Raw genomic sequence first — 15,399 nt, 5'->3', positions numbered from 1 at the left:
TTCCTTTTTGTGATCTGATGTGATCATCCTCTGTTTTTACATAATGCTAATTTTTACATAATAACCTGGTTTTTGAAACTTAACCATGTCAATAAGTGAGGAGAAGGTATAAATGTTTAAAGTTGTTGTTAGGTGTTATCGAGTTGTTTCTAATTCATAGGGATCCTATGTACAACAGAACAAAATGCTGCCTAATCCTGTACCGTCTTCAATAATCATTGCTATGTTTGAGCCCACTGTTGTAACCACTGTGTCAATCCATCTCATTGAGGTTTTCTTCTTTTCCACTGATCCTATATTTCACTAATGATGATGTCCTTCTCTAGAGACTGGTCTCTCCTAGTAAAAGTCTAAAATAAGTGAGACAAAGTCTTGCCATCTTTGCTTCTTAACAGGCAAATATAAATGTTAAATTGACAAATGAGTGAGCTCCAGTTTGTTTTATGGATGTCTTGCAAGGACTCACGCCCCATAAATCTTCTGATTACCAAAGCACCTTGGCCTTGTTACTGATCTGAGAGTCCTCTCAAGTTTCAGTGTGAAGGTTGACAAATGCAGTAGGTTCTTCTAGAGCACTCTATACATCCAGCAGAGCTCTTGTATTTTTAGTTTGCTCAGAGTTTTTCTTTCTAATAAAGAATAAACAGTCAATTTTATCAAATACATTTTTCTGAATTTCATCAGTTGATCATAAGATTTTAATCCGATGATGTGCTAAATTATATTGACTTTTGTAATGTTAAAGCAATCATCTGTCCTTGGAATATGCTCAACTCATGATGTATCATCTTTTCTCCCTCTTCTGTAGATTGTGGCAGATGTAAATGGCTAAACAAAAGCAAATGGCGAAATGGGCAGAGCCACGACCTTAAAGGAGTCTGGCTCTCTGAATCACAATTTAAAAGAGAGCAGCCTGCGCGTCGTCAACTCCCATTCTGGACTTTTTGCACGTCGTCAACTCCCATTCTGGACTTTGCATAGAACGAAGTAAACATCTATTCAGATCATTGTATTTTCAGGTGAATTGACAGGTTTGGTTTGTAAAGGCTTGTTCAGGATTCTTGTGTCTTTGTGAGAGATAGTGTAATCACATACTTCTTAATAAGATTGTCTTTGTTGAGTTTTAGTATTGAGGTTACTGTACATCAAATAATAAGTTTTCAGTTGAGATTATCAAAAACAAGTTTCTGGTCACTGTTTACGCCTTGCCCTACAGGGACTCCATCTTGGGTGTTTTTAGATTATGTGCTGTGTGTCCTGGGGGTTTTTATTATTAACTCCTTTTTTCCTCAGATAGCCTTGCATTGGTGGGAGGTAATAAAGGGTAAAACAAGTAAGAAATCTATCGCATCTCATTACCTTTTACAAACTGGAATACCACAGGCTCGGCACCAGGTAATAAAAGATGCTAGATAAATTGCAAGGCAAGAAATCCTCTGTGGCAATAGCAAATTTACACAGATTCACTGGAAGTTAAATTCTTAATGGGTTTAAAAAATGTTTCCCGATTATATACTGAAGTACAAAACTAACAGCAATAGTTAATGATGACTAAAATTTCTTGAGCATTTAAGTGAAATTTCTGATTATTTCCTATGTTCAGAGATTAAAATTAAAATAGAAATGTAACAGTTCGTGGGAGATATTTGTGGTAATACAGTACGAATATCCACTTGTAAGGAATCTTTTCTGTCCCTTCAGGAAATGTGAAGCTGCTCTGTTTTATGTGAATGACAAGAAGGGCAATGTCTCCCAGTGTAAACAGCAGCACCATGAGCAGCAGCGCGTCCCCACCTGCCCCCGAGCAGCTCTGCTATGAGAACGTGAGCAGATCCTGTGTCAAATCTCCCTACTCGCCTGGACCCAGGGTGGTCCTGTATGCCGTGTTTGGCTGTGGGGCTGTGCTGGCTGTGTTTGGATGTCTCCTGGTGATGATCTCAGTCCTGCATTTCAAGCAACTGCACTCTTCAACCAATTTTCTCATTGCCTCCCTGGCCTGCGCTGACTTTTTGGTCAGAGTGACCGTGATGCCCTTCAGTATGGTCATGTCTGTGGAGAGCTGCTGGTACTTTGGGGACACTTTTTATACTTTCCACATGTGCTGTGATGTGACGTTCTGCTACTCTTCTCTTTTCCACTTGTGCTTCATCTCCATGGATAGGTATATTGCTGTTACTGACCCTCTGGTCTATCCTACCAAGTTTACGGTGTCTGTGTCAGGAATATGCATCGGCCTCTCCTGGATCCTGCCAATTGTCTACAGCGGTGCGGTGTTCTACACAGGTGTGAATGATGATGGGATGGAGGAACTTGTAAGTGCCCTTAAATGCGTAGGTGGTTGTCAGATTGGTATAAATCAAGACTGGGTTTTGGTAGATTTTCTGTTATTCTTCATACCTACTCTTGTTATGATAATTCTTTACAGTAAGATTTTTCTTGTGGCTAGAAAACAGGCTAAAAAGATTGAAAATTGTAATAGCAAAGCAGAGTCTTCATCTGGAACTTACAAAGCCAGAGTGGCCGAGAGAGAGAAAAGCAGCTAAAACTCTGGGGGTCACAGTGGTAGCATTTTTAATTTCTTGGTTGCCATATATGATTGACTCATTTTTTTATTCTTTTTTGGGCTTTATGACCCCTTCCTATGTCTATGAAATATTTTGCTGGTTCGCTTATTATAACTCTGCTCTAAATCCTTTGATTTATGCTGTATTTTACCCTTGGTTTAGGAGAGCAATAAAACTTATTTTAACTGGAGAAATATTAAAAGATAGTTCCTCAACCATAAATTTATTTCCTAAAAAAGCCTAAATTTGAAATTGAGGGACACGTAGATATATTGGGACTTTCTCCAAAGCTATGGCATGAAATAAAGTTCATGAATCTTATATGTTAAATTGGGGAGGAGGGATGTTACCACACTTGCAGCGATATAAGTTTTATGCTTTTAGTGATTTGGTGTAGTGAGCGTCATTAATGATTTGCTATAATGGCATTTACCAAGAGATGTGACACAGGTTCACATATTCTAGGTTCCTTTGCCTCTTTCATGCTTCTTTAGGTGTTAACCATTTTCCTTTCCCTGTCTCACTTTCATGCTTACCCTTCTGTCATTTTCAAAGGCTTCCTGGTTTCATATTCCTGTTAAGGCCCTGTTACTCAATGTCTTTCCCTAGATTGGTTTTACTTTGCTTTCATTTTTCAGCAGCTTGTTTCTTGGGGCTTGTTCTTTCTGTAGCTCCTAGCAGTTTTGTGTACCATATATAATCAGCCATTTTGGACTCAGTACAGGACTCATATTTTGTGGCGTTGGTAATAACCATGAGCAGAGGGTGCAATTTCCACAATAGTGATCGTCTTATTACATGAAGTTTGTTATGCTACCTGCCTGTCATGATGTAGGACAATGTTTTGCCTCTTTTTTTTTCTTTTAAACTTTCAAAGTTTCTAGAAAACTTTCAAAGTTTTCTGCAAACTACCCAAAGTTTGTACACTGTTGATGATAAAAAATAACAAGACATTTTAAATTATGGAAAAGAACAAATTATTCAAAAAAATGTTCATGGAATACACATTTTGGATAAAAATATTATTAAGCATCTTGCCTTAAATCATTCACAAAAGCAAATCTGATGATTTCAGATGTCAAAAAATTAAAAGAAACGATTGTTTTTATAATTTTTCATTGGTGGAATTTCATGACAGAAAACCCAGATAGACGCATGACACTCAATTTAAAGTTTTTTAACTTTAAAAGAAAACAAAATCGAGTTAAGAAAGTTAAAAAAGACAAACATGGAACTATAAGTAGGATACTTGATGAAGTAGGTTTAAAAATATAAAGGCTATAAAAACACAGGAAATAAAAAGAAATACGGGAAAAAAAAAAACCCAATCTAAAGAAAGACAAAACAGTAATCAAACACCCCATTAGAAAAATGAATAGGTAATTTTAGAAAGAATATATAGAAATGGCTAATAAATGACTTAAAATGCAAGGGTTACAAATAATCAAAAATGCTAATAACATGATAGAATTTAACACATCAAGTTACCTTGTTTTAGAAGGATCGATAACACCAGTTTAATTAGAACGTGGGGAAGTGCGCACTCTCAGAAGAGTTGGGCACAGTCAGAAGAATGTAATTTAGTTGTCCCTTTTTTAAACCCAAAAAAACCAAACCCATTGCTCTCGAGTCGATTCCAACTCATAGTGACCCTATAGAACAGAGTAGAACTGCCCCATAGAGTTTCCAAGGTTTGCCTGGTGGATTCAAATTGCTGACTTTTTGGTTAGCAGCCATAGCACTTAACTGCTACACCACTAGGGCCTCCTTTCTTAGGGGAATTTAAAAAGTGCATAAAAATTTAAAACATACATGTTACTTGATACTGTGGTTTCACTTTTAGCAAGTAATCCTAAAAAAGAACCTGGTAAGTAAGCACCATGACAAGAACACTCACTGCATAACTCTTAGCTATTAAACTGGAAAAAACTTAGATCAATATGGAATAAAGTAAATAAATTATGTTCTACCTATGTAACAGAATGTTATGAAACCATTAAAAAGTGCTAAGAAGTTCTGTATGAATCAAAATGGAAACACAAACACAATATATTTTTGATTAAAACAGAACAAAAATAAGCAAAAAAAACAAACAAACAAAACAAAACAGCCAAACAAACAAAAAACACCTTTAACCCAAATTACAAAACAGTGTATGTAGTATGGCCCACCTGCATGTATATAGCTGTGTATTTTTAAGAAACTTTTTATTGTGCTTTAGGTGAAAGTTTACAGAGCAAATTAGTTTCCCATTTGATAGTTTGTAAATGTCAAAATAATTTTGGGAACAGAGGTTTGAGAGCTCAGTGAGGGATGAGTGGTTAGCAAAAGAGTCCTGTAGAAGACAAGACTTAATTCTGGGGTGTCCCAATTCCAATGAACACAGATGCCTGAGTTGTCTCCTGAGAGTCACCCTGATTAGATGTGGGGCCTCTAGAATTTCTGAGATGTCTCATACTGTGAATATATGAACTACAGATTGATTGAAAACTCTGAACATAGACTCACGATCAGGACACTGTAAGAGACTTGTCGGAAGAGCTGATACAGTGTCTCAGAAGTCACAGCTGCTGTCAGGAGTATCAGAGGACTGAGACGGAGTGCGTTTAGAAGAGTTGTAGAGAATGTTTCTCATAGCTTGGACAAGTACAGGGTGATTAGCAGAGGAAATTAAACGAATAAAGAAAAGCAAAATGGGGCTATTACAGCACACAGGTTCCCAGGAATAGACTTAGAAAAACGAAGGGCATGCAAGGAAATTTTTAAAATCCCGAATCTTGGGCTAGAAATTTCTTGGAAAACCTAATGTTTCCAAGCAAAAGAAAGAAAACTGAGTTCAGCACATCAGCACTAGCTGTGTATGGAATGCAAGGGCCTAAAGCTGGGGCATGTGCTTTGTAAGAGGAGACTTAACTTCATAGCACAGCTTGAAGGAGCAGCTCCATTCCAGAGGGGTAATGCTGCTAAGCTTGTTTGTTAGAGTTATCGGTTGCTGCGAAGCCTCAACACAAGACGACCGCGTGTGTGTCAGAGTAAAAAGGTGCTTCACAGGGTTTTCGGTGGCTGATTTTTCAAAAGTCGATTGCCAGGCCTTTCTACTGAGACACCTCTGAGTGGATTAAAACTTCCAACCTTTCATTCAGCGAGCAGCCAAGTGCTTTAATTCTTTGCACCACCCAGGAACTCTGGTAAGACCTTACACCACATCATCTCCAAGCCCTTGCACACTGTGTCCTCTCTGCTTGGATGTGCTTTCCGCTTGATTCGCCTTCAATCTTCACCTAAACCTGTTAGACCCTTGGTTAAGGTCACCTCCTTGGTCACCACTATACATTCTTGGATAAAATTAATTGTTCCATTATGCCTTTATTCCAGTGTAGTCTATATGTGCATTTATTGTAGCAGTCAACACATTGTTCTGTCATTACTTGTTCACATATTGGTCTGTAATATTGGAGTTAGAGAAGTAAAATAAATAAAATATCATGGAGAAGGTTTTATTTATACAGAAATTTTATTAAGAGGCTGGAAATGAACTAGGAGGAAGGGAGGAAGAGTGACTTAATTTGGGTTTTCCCAGAAGTAGACCCCAAGATAAGAATTTGAGTGGATGAAATTTATTTAGAAGGTGGAGGAAACACCTGAATGCATGTGGAAAATAAGACAGGGAAGTAAAAGAAGCACTAGCAGTATTTGGAGTTTCATCTCACAGGGGAAACTGGAAACCAGTGTAAAACACACCTTACAGTCATCTGGGAATCCCTGGGTAGGGTAAATGGTTAATGTGCTCAGCTGCTAACCAAAAGGTTACAAATTCAATTCCAGTCAGCAGTACCTCGAAAGAAAGGCCTGGTGATCAACTACCAAAAAATCAACCATTTAACCCTATGAGCACAGTTCTACTCTGATGCACATGGATTTGCCAGGAGTCAGAGCTGACTGGATGGCAACTGTCTTTTTAGTCACCACACTTGCATGACAAGGGAGCTAGAGAATATTCACACTGACTTCTGTCAATCATTGATTAAGCTTCATTCTCAACAATCTATCAGTGGGTTGTAAAGTGGGCTTTAGAGTAAAGAGAAAGACCTGAGACAAGATAATTCAGGCCCTGGCAGTTGGAAGTCAAACTAGTGTGCAGTCAGCAGTTAGGCCAAGATGATATGAGTGAGACACTGACAGCTTCTATAAGGAGCAAGAAGACTGTGTAATCAAGTAAACCATATTGATATAGCTAGATGAAGACTGTGTGAGCAGAAGGGGAATGGTAAGTAAAAACTTAGAAAAGCAAAAGTCAGAAAGGCAAAATTTGGTAATGGTCCAGGGGATGAGAAATGTTGGAAATGGGGACTTTCAAATCCATGTCCTATTGATTCATCACTGGGTTTTCTATGTACTGTTCTTTTTAAAGGGGCCCTGGTGACTTAGTGGTTAACCTTTTGGCTGACAACCAGAAGGTCAGCAGTTTAGATTCACCAGCTGTTCCTTGGAAACCCTATGGGGCAGGCCTGCTCTCTTCTACAGGATTGCTAAGAGTCGGAATCCACTTAATGGCAAAGGCTTTGTTTTTTTTTAATTTTTTTATTTTTTGGTTTAGTCTTCCAGAACCATCTTTTTCCCTTTGCTCTGCTTTCTATTCAACAAAAATCCTTCTTGGTACTTAAATTGTTTCCTAGTAATTCTTCTTGTGGTCAGGAGTATTTTAGAGACAGAAAAGGAAAATCTTTTGTGTTTGACTTTTTCCTTCTTCTGTGTTTGAAGGAGAGGAGATGGTGGCTGGAAGTGATTTAATATAATTTAGAAATCTATTCTGAATTTAAATGTATATAGATCTGAAAAAATCACTTACAGATTAAAAAAAATAATAACTAAAAAATATGTGTGGCATGTGACAAATGATTAATATTCCTCAAAACTATAAATAAAACATTCTTGCAAATGCAAAGACATTTTCCAATAGAAAAATGTAATGTTCACAATTACAAAAGAAATGCACAAATTTGAGACTGAGAAGATACTGTTTTTTTGCAACCCCATGTGTGTTCCCTGTTTTTTGTTCCATGAAACTGGCAAATATTATACAATAATAATCTGCTGGGAACCCTTGAGTGGTGAAAATGGATAACACAGCTGTTAACTGAAAGGTTGGGGGTTTGGGTTCACCCAGAGGCATCTCAGAAGAAAGGCCTGGTCATCTACTTTCAGAAAACCAGACACTGAACACCCTGTGGGGCACAGTCTGCTCTGACGCACAGGGGTCACCATCAGTCAGGATCAACTTGATGGCAGTGGATTTTTAACTGGTGTTGGTAAGTTAAAGGGAAAGAGGCCGTTCAAATATGTTGATATAAGAGAAAATAATTTTAAATTCTCTAGTATAGAATTAAAAATGTACATACAGTTGCTTGAGATAGAGCCAGTTGGCTGACTCCACATTTCCTGACCTCCTTCTCCCTTTCTGACTGCAACTTCTGAATGCTCACTATTCCATGTTTACCTGCAGCTAGAGCTCATCATGTGATAGAATCTGAAGGAAACTTGAGAGAAAATGTATGGAGAAATTCTTAGATATAAAGCACTCCTGGTTAAACGGATGGAGAGGCTGAGAGCTTCTCTACCTCTTTCTTCCTTTCTCTGAAAATGCATAATTTTAAAAAATATTCTTTCAGCAGAGTTTTGAGATTCTTCAATTCTGCTTTCACGAAGTATTAATTATGGCTCTATTCTGGAGCTGTGGCAGCTATCAAGAGTAACTCTAGGGTCCATATCCTCAAGGTACAAAAGACTAGGTATTATACTCATTGCCATTGAGTGGGTTTTGACTAATGGTGACTCTATAGGACAGAGTATAACTGCCCTCTAGGGTTTTGTGGAGAGCAGGCTCAAGAGATAAAAAGACGATATAGACTGAACTGAAGAAGATAGTCATATCAGGACAACCAGAGAGACTGACAGATGTTGTGTGGCTTCTCCTTAATAAAGACTGACAGACCTTGTCGAGGAGAAACCACGTAACGTCATAGGACTTTATCGACATTGGCCAGATGAGCTCAAAGAACTCCAACGAGTATAAAAGAAGCAATAAAAAGAGACAACTGTGCTCGGAGCCTTCCCAAAACCACTCGGTCATATATTGAGAACCTGGGAGCAGCAGGCAGGGGCAGCTTGTCCAGGGCTTACTCCTAGTTCACAAGACATTGAACGGAACAGTCACAAAGCAGCGGGCAGTGGCAGCTCATCCCGGGTTTACTGGCAGACCCTCCTGTTACCAGGCTCACGAGCCCACGAGGAACTATGCGTGATTCAGAGACCATCGCTAACCATTGAGACTGAAGATCATCTTCAACCATCGAACTGTTGTCCTCGCTTGCCTTAAGGTTGTCCTGCCTCTTTCAATTCTCTCCCTTTTGGTGATCTGAGATCTCTGGCCTCCGTGAAAGCCAAGAGCCTGCTAATATGTATTTGTGCTTAATGAATTGATGAAATTAATGTAAGACCAAAAAATAAACCGTTTAATAAAGACATTGTGGAAAGACACAAATCATGCGGAGTAGTCTATTAAGACTCTCTCCTCATGACAGTTTTCCAAGAAGTGGCTGGTAAATTCAAACTGTCGACATTTTGGTTAGCAGATGAGCTCTTAGTGACTAAGCTACCAGGGCTCTGCTAGATACTAGAGTAAGAAGTTAATTCATGTATTTTTTTTAATATGGTGAATAAAGGCCAAAATAGTTCTAGGAACAGAGGTTTGAGAGCTCAATGAAGGATGAGTGCTTAGGTGGGCTTTCCTGTAGAAGGTAAGACTTAATCTTGGAGCATCTCCATTCCCCTTGTAACAGAGGCCTGAGTTGTATCCTGAGAGTCATCCTGATTAGATGTTGGGGCCTGTCTGAAAATTCTAATATGTCTCACCTGTCTGAAACTTCTAATATGTCTCGTGTTGTGAATATCTGCACTACAAATTGATTTAAAAATGTGGACATAGAATTATGACCAGGACGCTGTAGGAGAAGTGGTTAAAGTGTTGATGTGGCTTTTCAGAAGTCACGGCTGTTTCAGGAATATTCGAGATTGTGATGGAGTGTGTTTAAAACAAGAGTTGTACAAAATGTTTTTCATCACATGAACAGACATGACAAAATGTGACTACTTTATTTCTGGGTCAGCACTCAGGGGTGATATTCAAAACACTTGAAAACTAGCATGGTAGGATAGCAGGGCCTGGGTAACAAGCAGTCATCAATGATACCCTTCGGAGAGGAAGAGCAAGCCCTTGAGATGCCTTTCTTTGCCTTACATTGATCTTTCAATTGTGGGCCCTGAAGTGGCTTAGAAGGAACATAAGAAGCTTGTTTCTCAAGGGAGAAAGAGCTAAGGGGAAAGGGAGAGAGCAAGGGATTGCAATTTGGAAGCTTACGGCAATAGATATTTATCAACCGTTATTTAAATATTTCAACAATTTAACAATTGGAATGGTTGAATTGGGACTTATCATCTGAGGATCAATCTTCTCAAGAAAACTGAGCACTTAGCTTTTCTCACCTTCTCCCTGAAATCTCATTGAAATGCCCTCCCCACCCCAAATCTGAAAGATAAAAAGCAGGTGAGATCATACTGATGGAAACACCAGAGTAGACAAAAAACACAGATGGTAGAAGGTTGCCACAAAGGTAAGAACTGTTCCTTCCAATAGAACAGTGGGAAATATGAAGGCCCAGAAAGAGCAATCAGAGGGAGTGAAGTGAAGAAAATAAAACAATTCTAGAGAAAGTTTCTTCTGGGCTAAAGACTGGTCTAAGACTTCACATTCAAAGTATTCACCAAGAGCAAAAAGGAAGAATGAAAATACAAGCAATAAACTAAGACAAGTATAAAAAGAAAATCTTAGAAGCTTCTAGGAACAGGGGCTACAGGGAGATAGTTTAAGACAAAGAAACAGACATCATACTGTCATCAAACTTCTCATCAGTACCCTAGGTCCTAGAAGGCAACAGAGAAATACTTTTATAGCTCTAAGGGAATTTTTCTTTGAACTTGAACTGTAGTTAAATTAGAATAAAAATTGAGATCCCATAAAATACTTCAATGTTAACTGAGAGATAGATATAGATAGCTTCCACTGAGTCAACTCTGACTCATGAAGACCTGATGACATGTTCAGTTGTGATCCATAGGGTTTTCAATGGCTAATTTTCAGAAGTAGATTACTATGCCTTTCTTCCTAGTCTGTATTAGTCTGGAAGTTCTGCTGGAACCTGTCCACCACCGGTGATCCTGATGGTATTTGAAATACCTGTGGAATAGCTTCTAGCATCACAACAACATGTAAGCCACTATAGCATGACAAACTAACAGACAGGTGGTGAAACTGGGAAATCAGAATATATATAATAAAGCAGGGAATAGATGTCTGTGCATTTATAGAACCAGTCAAGCCAAATCTAAGGAAGGAGAATTGAGGCAATCCTCAGAAAGGAGTGGTTGTACGATGACCAGATGAAGGACTAGATGAAGATGGACTTCAGGCTTTCACAGCAGAACCCAATCCAGGCTCTGTGGACAGCCAGACACTCTGCTGATGTGTGGCCAGCCATTACCATGAATTCACAAGATTCAGGCTGTCTGATCTTGCTTAGGCTCCTTAAAATACGGCAGGTATCTAAAAAGGATTTGCTTAGATTAGATAGTCTCAAAGGTATTTTCAGTTCCAATATGCTGTGAATCTATTATTGCAGTCTCATGACTGGGTCATGAGGAGAATATGGGGAAATGTAACGTTATTGATATGCAAATCTCTCTGTGCCTCCAATTCAACTACCAATGCCCCACAGTTGGAGAGGGAGGCTCTTTCCAGAGAATGATTCAAATAAAACAAATTTATGTGAATGACACACCCATACACCTCAAAAAAAAAAAAAAAAAAAATTTTTTTTTTATTGTCTGCAATTTCGGTATGTTAAGTGCTTTGATGCATAAGTAATACTGCATAAAGGAGCTTATTTATTTAATATGACCATGCATATTCTTATATAAACTTATTAAAGTATTTCTATACTTAAAGGAAGTACACATTTATTTATTCAACAAACATTATTGACTATCCATTATGTTCTCTATATAGTGGAAGTTCCCTGTTGGAGATACAATGATGAACAAGAAGAGGACCTTCTTCCAAGGAAAGCAGTTTTGGGGGGGAATAATATGCACAATGGATCATCAGAATGTAAAATCAGTGCAGTATACACAATGAACAAAGTAGTTCCTAAAAATGGAGGAGGCCTACATAGAAATGCAGCCACAACGTCTTTTGTTTTAAATTTTCAAACAGAAAAGTGAAAGGACGTTGTTCAATGTACTTTTAAATGCATGAGCTATGAAAAAACAAACAAATGAACCCACTTGCATGAAGTCAATTCTGACTCTACGAAAGGGGCATAAAATTAGCAAAAATAATCATGCTGTTATTTATGAAAATAAGCTAATACCCATTGGAAAAAGTTAAATGTGATTTGTAATCCCAACAATTATGAGGTGGAATGAAGTGGTTTGAAAGTACTAGTCCTGATAGAGAGGAAAATCACAAAGAAGCCAAATGATTTGGTAACTTAAAGCAACACAATCATGGTTTTCTTGATGTGTGCACCAGTTCTGCCTTAGTATTTCAGGTATGGTTTATCAGAATGATCCTCCTTTCAGTCCCAGGGAAAATAGTATTGTATAATAAATATAGCATTTCTGTAATGAAGACTTAGGTGAGTGGAAAACTATAGGTTAAAATGTTGTATCATAGCTAATCAATTGACCCTTCCAATGTCTTCATCTCTGCAAAGAACTTTGTTTATATTTTCTTTCTAGAAATTGACACCCACCCCGCCCCAACCCTTTGAAATGATTTCTGTACCAATCTTGTGCTCCAAACTGCTCTAAACAACTCTATTGCAGTGGCTGGTCCAGTTCTCCCTTGTGAAGTGGTTCATTCACTTACTCTTAGATTACATGGGTGTGAATACTGGTTCTATTATTTACTAAATATCTGATCATGGGCATGGTACCTCTCTATGCCTCAGTTACCTCATTTATAAAATAGAAGAAGCAATTATACTAATAACCTCATAGGGTAGTTAGGGTAGTCAGAACAGTCACACATAAAATGAGCATTCAATAAGTTTAGCTATAATCATCATTAGGTTTAAGTCGTTTTTATTGTTTGTATTATTATGTAATATATGAGTTCCAGGGCCCATATACTGCGTAGAGGGAGCACTCAGTGATTGCTCACTGAAGCAAAGATCTATAGACTAGTCCGAAGACAACTAGAGTAGTTCACAGAAGAGAATAATGAGTAGAGTAGTTTTTCTTTACTTTCTTTCATATTGAAAGTTTTTAAATGTTCATAAAAGTAGACAGGATAGTATAATGATCTAGGAAAAAAAGAGATAAAACTAGATAATTCTTCTAATGTATTCAAAAGGCTATATAAAAACAGGAAAGACAAGGGTAAATATATTAACAACATGTTAGAAGTACTAGTTTGAATTCAGAGCTTTATGATATTCATTAACTTTCTTAAACATCTTGGTTTTAGATTCACTAACTTTAAAATGAGGAAGCAGCCGAGCACTTAACAACTGCACCACCAGGGCTCTAATATAGTAGTTACTTGATATATATTTCTTTAATTGTCTCAAAGACATTACAAGGAGGGTGCTATTAACCAGAAAAGTAAATGGATGCTCAGAGAGAACTAAATAGCCCAAGATCACAGTGTTAAATGGCAAAGTTGGTATGGAAACCAGGCATTTTTGTCTGCAAGGCTCTGCTGTTTCTACTACAATTAGGTTTTAATGTTTTATTTACCAAAGAACATGGACCCTGAATTTAAGAGGTCAAAGCTGAAGCATAATTAAATTATTTTACATTAAAAGACCTCTACATTTATGACTCGTTTCTCTCCCCAGGATGTGTCCATTGTGAATCTACCTCCAGTTCCCCCAATCGAAGATCAGAACTTAATCTGAGAATAAATTTGTTGTTGAAGAATTCTCTCTCAAGACTTTGCCAGTGATGATTAGTTTGATGGCTTTTCGAAACCAAGGATAAAAGAAAGCATAAATCAAGGGGTTCATCGCTGAGTTATAATAAGCAAACCAAACTAATATTTCATAAATGTACACGGGTGTGATGAAACCCAGGAAGGCATCAATTACTGTATCAATGAAGTAGGGCAACCATGAAATCAGGAATGCTATCACAGCAATTCCCAGCGTTCTGGCTGCTTTTCTCTCCCTCTTGGCCACTCTGTCTTTGTAGCTGTCTGATGATGTCTCAGTCTTATTGCTCAGACTTTCCATTTTCCTGGCTTGTTGTTTAGCTATGAGAAAAATCTTGGAGTACACAATTATCATCACAAGCGTGGGGATAAAAAATAAAACAAAATTCACAAACACCCAGTTAGAATTTACTGCAATTTGACAGCCTCCCACACAGGAGAGAGCACTTACGAGTTCCTCCAGCCCAGTTTCATTTGCACCTGAGCCAAAAAGTGAAAAACTATAACCAATTGAAAGAAGCCAGGAGAAGGCAATACATATGCCAGAAACAGATGCTGTAAACCTGGTTGGATAGATCAGAGGGTCAGTGACAGCAATGAATCTATCGACAGAAATGAAACACAAGTGGAAGATAGAAGCATAACAGAATGACCCTTCCAAACAAGAGTGAAATGTACAGTAGATCTCCCCAAAGTACCAGCAGCTCTCCACAGACCTCACTGTGCTGAAGGGCATCACAGTCACTCCCACCAAGAAGTCAGCGCAGGCCAGGGATGCGATCAAGAAATTGGCTGGTGAGTGCAGCTGCTTGAAATGAAGAATTGAAATCATCACCAGGAGGTTTCCAAACACAGCTAGCACAGCCCCAGAGCCAAACACCAAGTACAGCATCACCCGTGGTGCGGGCGAGTAGGAAGTTTTGACACAGGATCCATTCAGGTTCTGGTAGCACAGCTGTACAGGGGCAGGGGGGGACCAATCGTTGCTCATGGTTCTCCACTTAGATGCCTGGAATCACTGTCATCCTCTATGGCACATATGTCACTCCAGTTTTCAAAAGTCCTGAAAAAGAAAAAGGCATATACAGAATGTCAAGAATTGCTAGTGCATTCTGTCCCTTTTACTTTTTAATTATAAATCCTTATCACATGCTCAGATAGTGATTTATATCATCATCTCATAAAATAATTCACTTCCAAGTGAATAACCAATTAATTTTGTCATTACATGAACGCTGTTCATTTAAAAAAATAAAAACTTTCTTTGCACTACCTAGTTCTTCATACCTGAGAACCATTTGTCTTCCAAGAGCAAAGAACTGTCATGTATGCAAAAGGAATACCTCCTTTTATTTGAGCTCTCTTCCTAATTGACCACAACCAGGATAACGCATAAAACACTTAACCTCTCAGGAAAAGAGCTAAATAATCCCAAATACCCAAACCCCCGAAGATTGAATCTCCATAGTGCAAGGTGTGGTAAGTAAGAAACTATTAAATAACTATCTATGTTTACACTAAAAATAAGTTCATGCCCTTCCTATTTGCTGATGGCATATAGCTTTTTCATAAAATAGAAATAGGAATAGTGTCTGTTCTTAAAAAGCTTTGTCCAGATTTTGAAAGCTGTATCGTTTATTCCTATTGTTAGAGATTATCTTCTCAATTTTATGATAAGTGTTATTAATAACTCCTGTATTAATAGCCATTAAGATTCTTTCAAATAAGTTTTTCTAATCCCTTCTAGAGTTTGTTTGTGTTAAAGAAATTAAATGCAGAATCATA

The 15,399-nt window shown here is 38.0% G+C and overlaps 1 protein-coding gene and 1 pseudogene across 1 annotated transcript; one reads left to right on the top strand and one right to left on the bottom strand.

The window, feature by feature from the left end:
- The first annotated feature begins 1,772 nt into the window (after positions 1 to 1,772).
- On the top strand, positions 1,773 to 3,414 carry LOC100672855 (trace amine-associated receptor 6-like; annotated as a pseudogene).
- Positions 3,415 to 13,573: 10,159 nt separating this feature from the next.
- LOC100659203 (trace amine-associated receptor 7a-like) lies at positions 13,574 to 14,753 on the bottom strand. The gene has a single exon (XM_003404099.3). It carries the CDS (start codon positions 14,603 to 14,605, stop codon positions 13,574 to 13,576), a length of 1,032 nt encoding a protein of 343 aa, XP_003404147.2. The 5' UTR covers positions 14,606 to 14,753.
- Positions 14,754 to 15,399: the final 646 nt, after the last annotated feature.

This window comes from Loxodonta africana, chromosome 1, assembly GCF_030014295.1.
Source record: "Loxodonta africana isolate mLoxAfr1 chromosome 1, mLoxAfr1.hap2, whole genome shotgun sequence".
Taxonomy (NCBI): Eukaryota; Metazoa; Chordata; class Mammalia; order Proboscidea; family Elephantidae; genus Loxodonta; species Loxodonta africana.
This window is presented reverse-complemented; position numbering and strand designations above follow the sequence as displayed.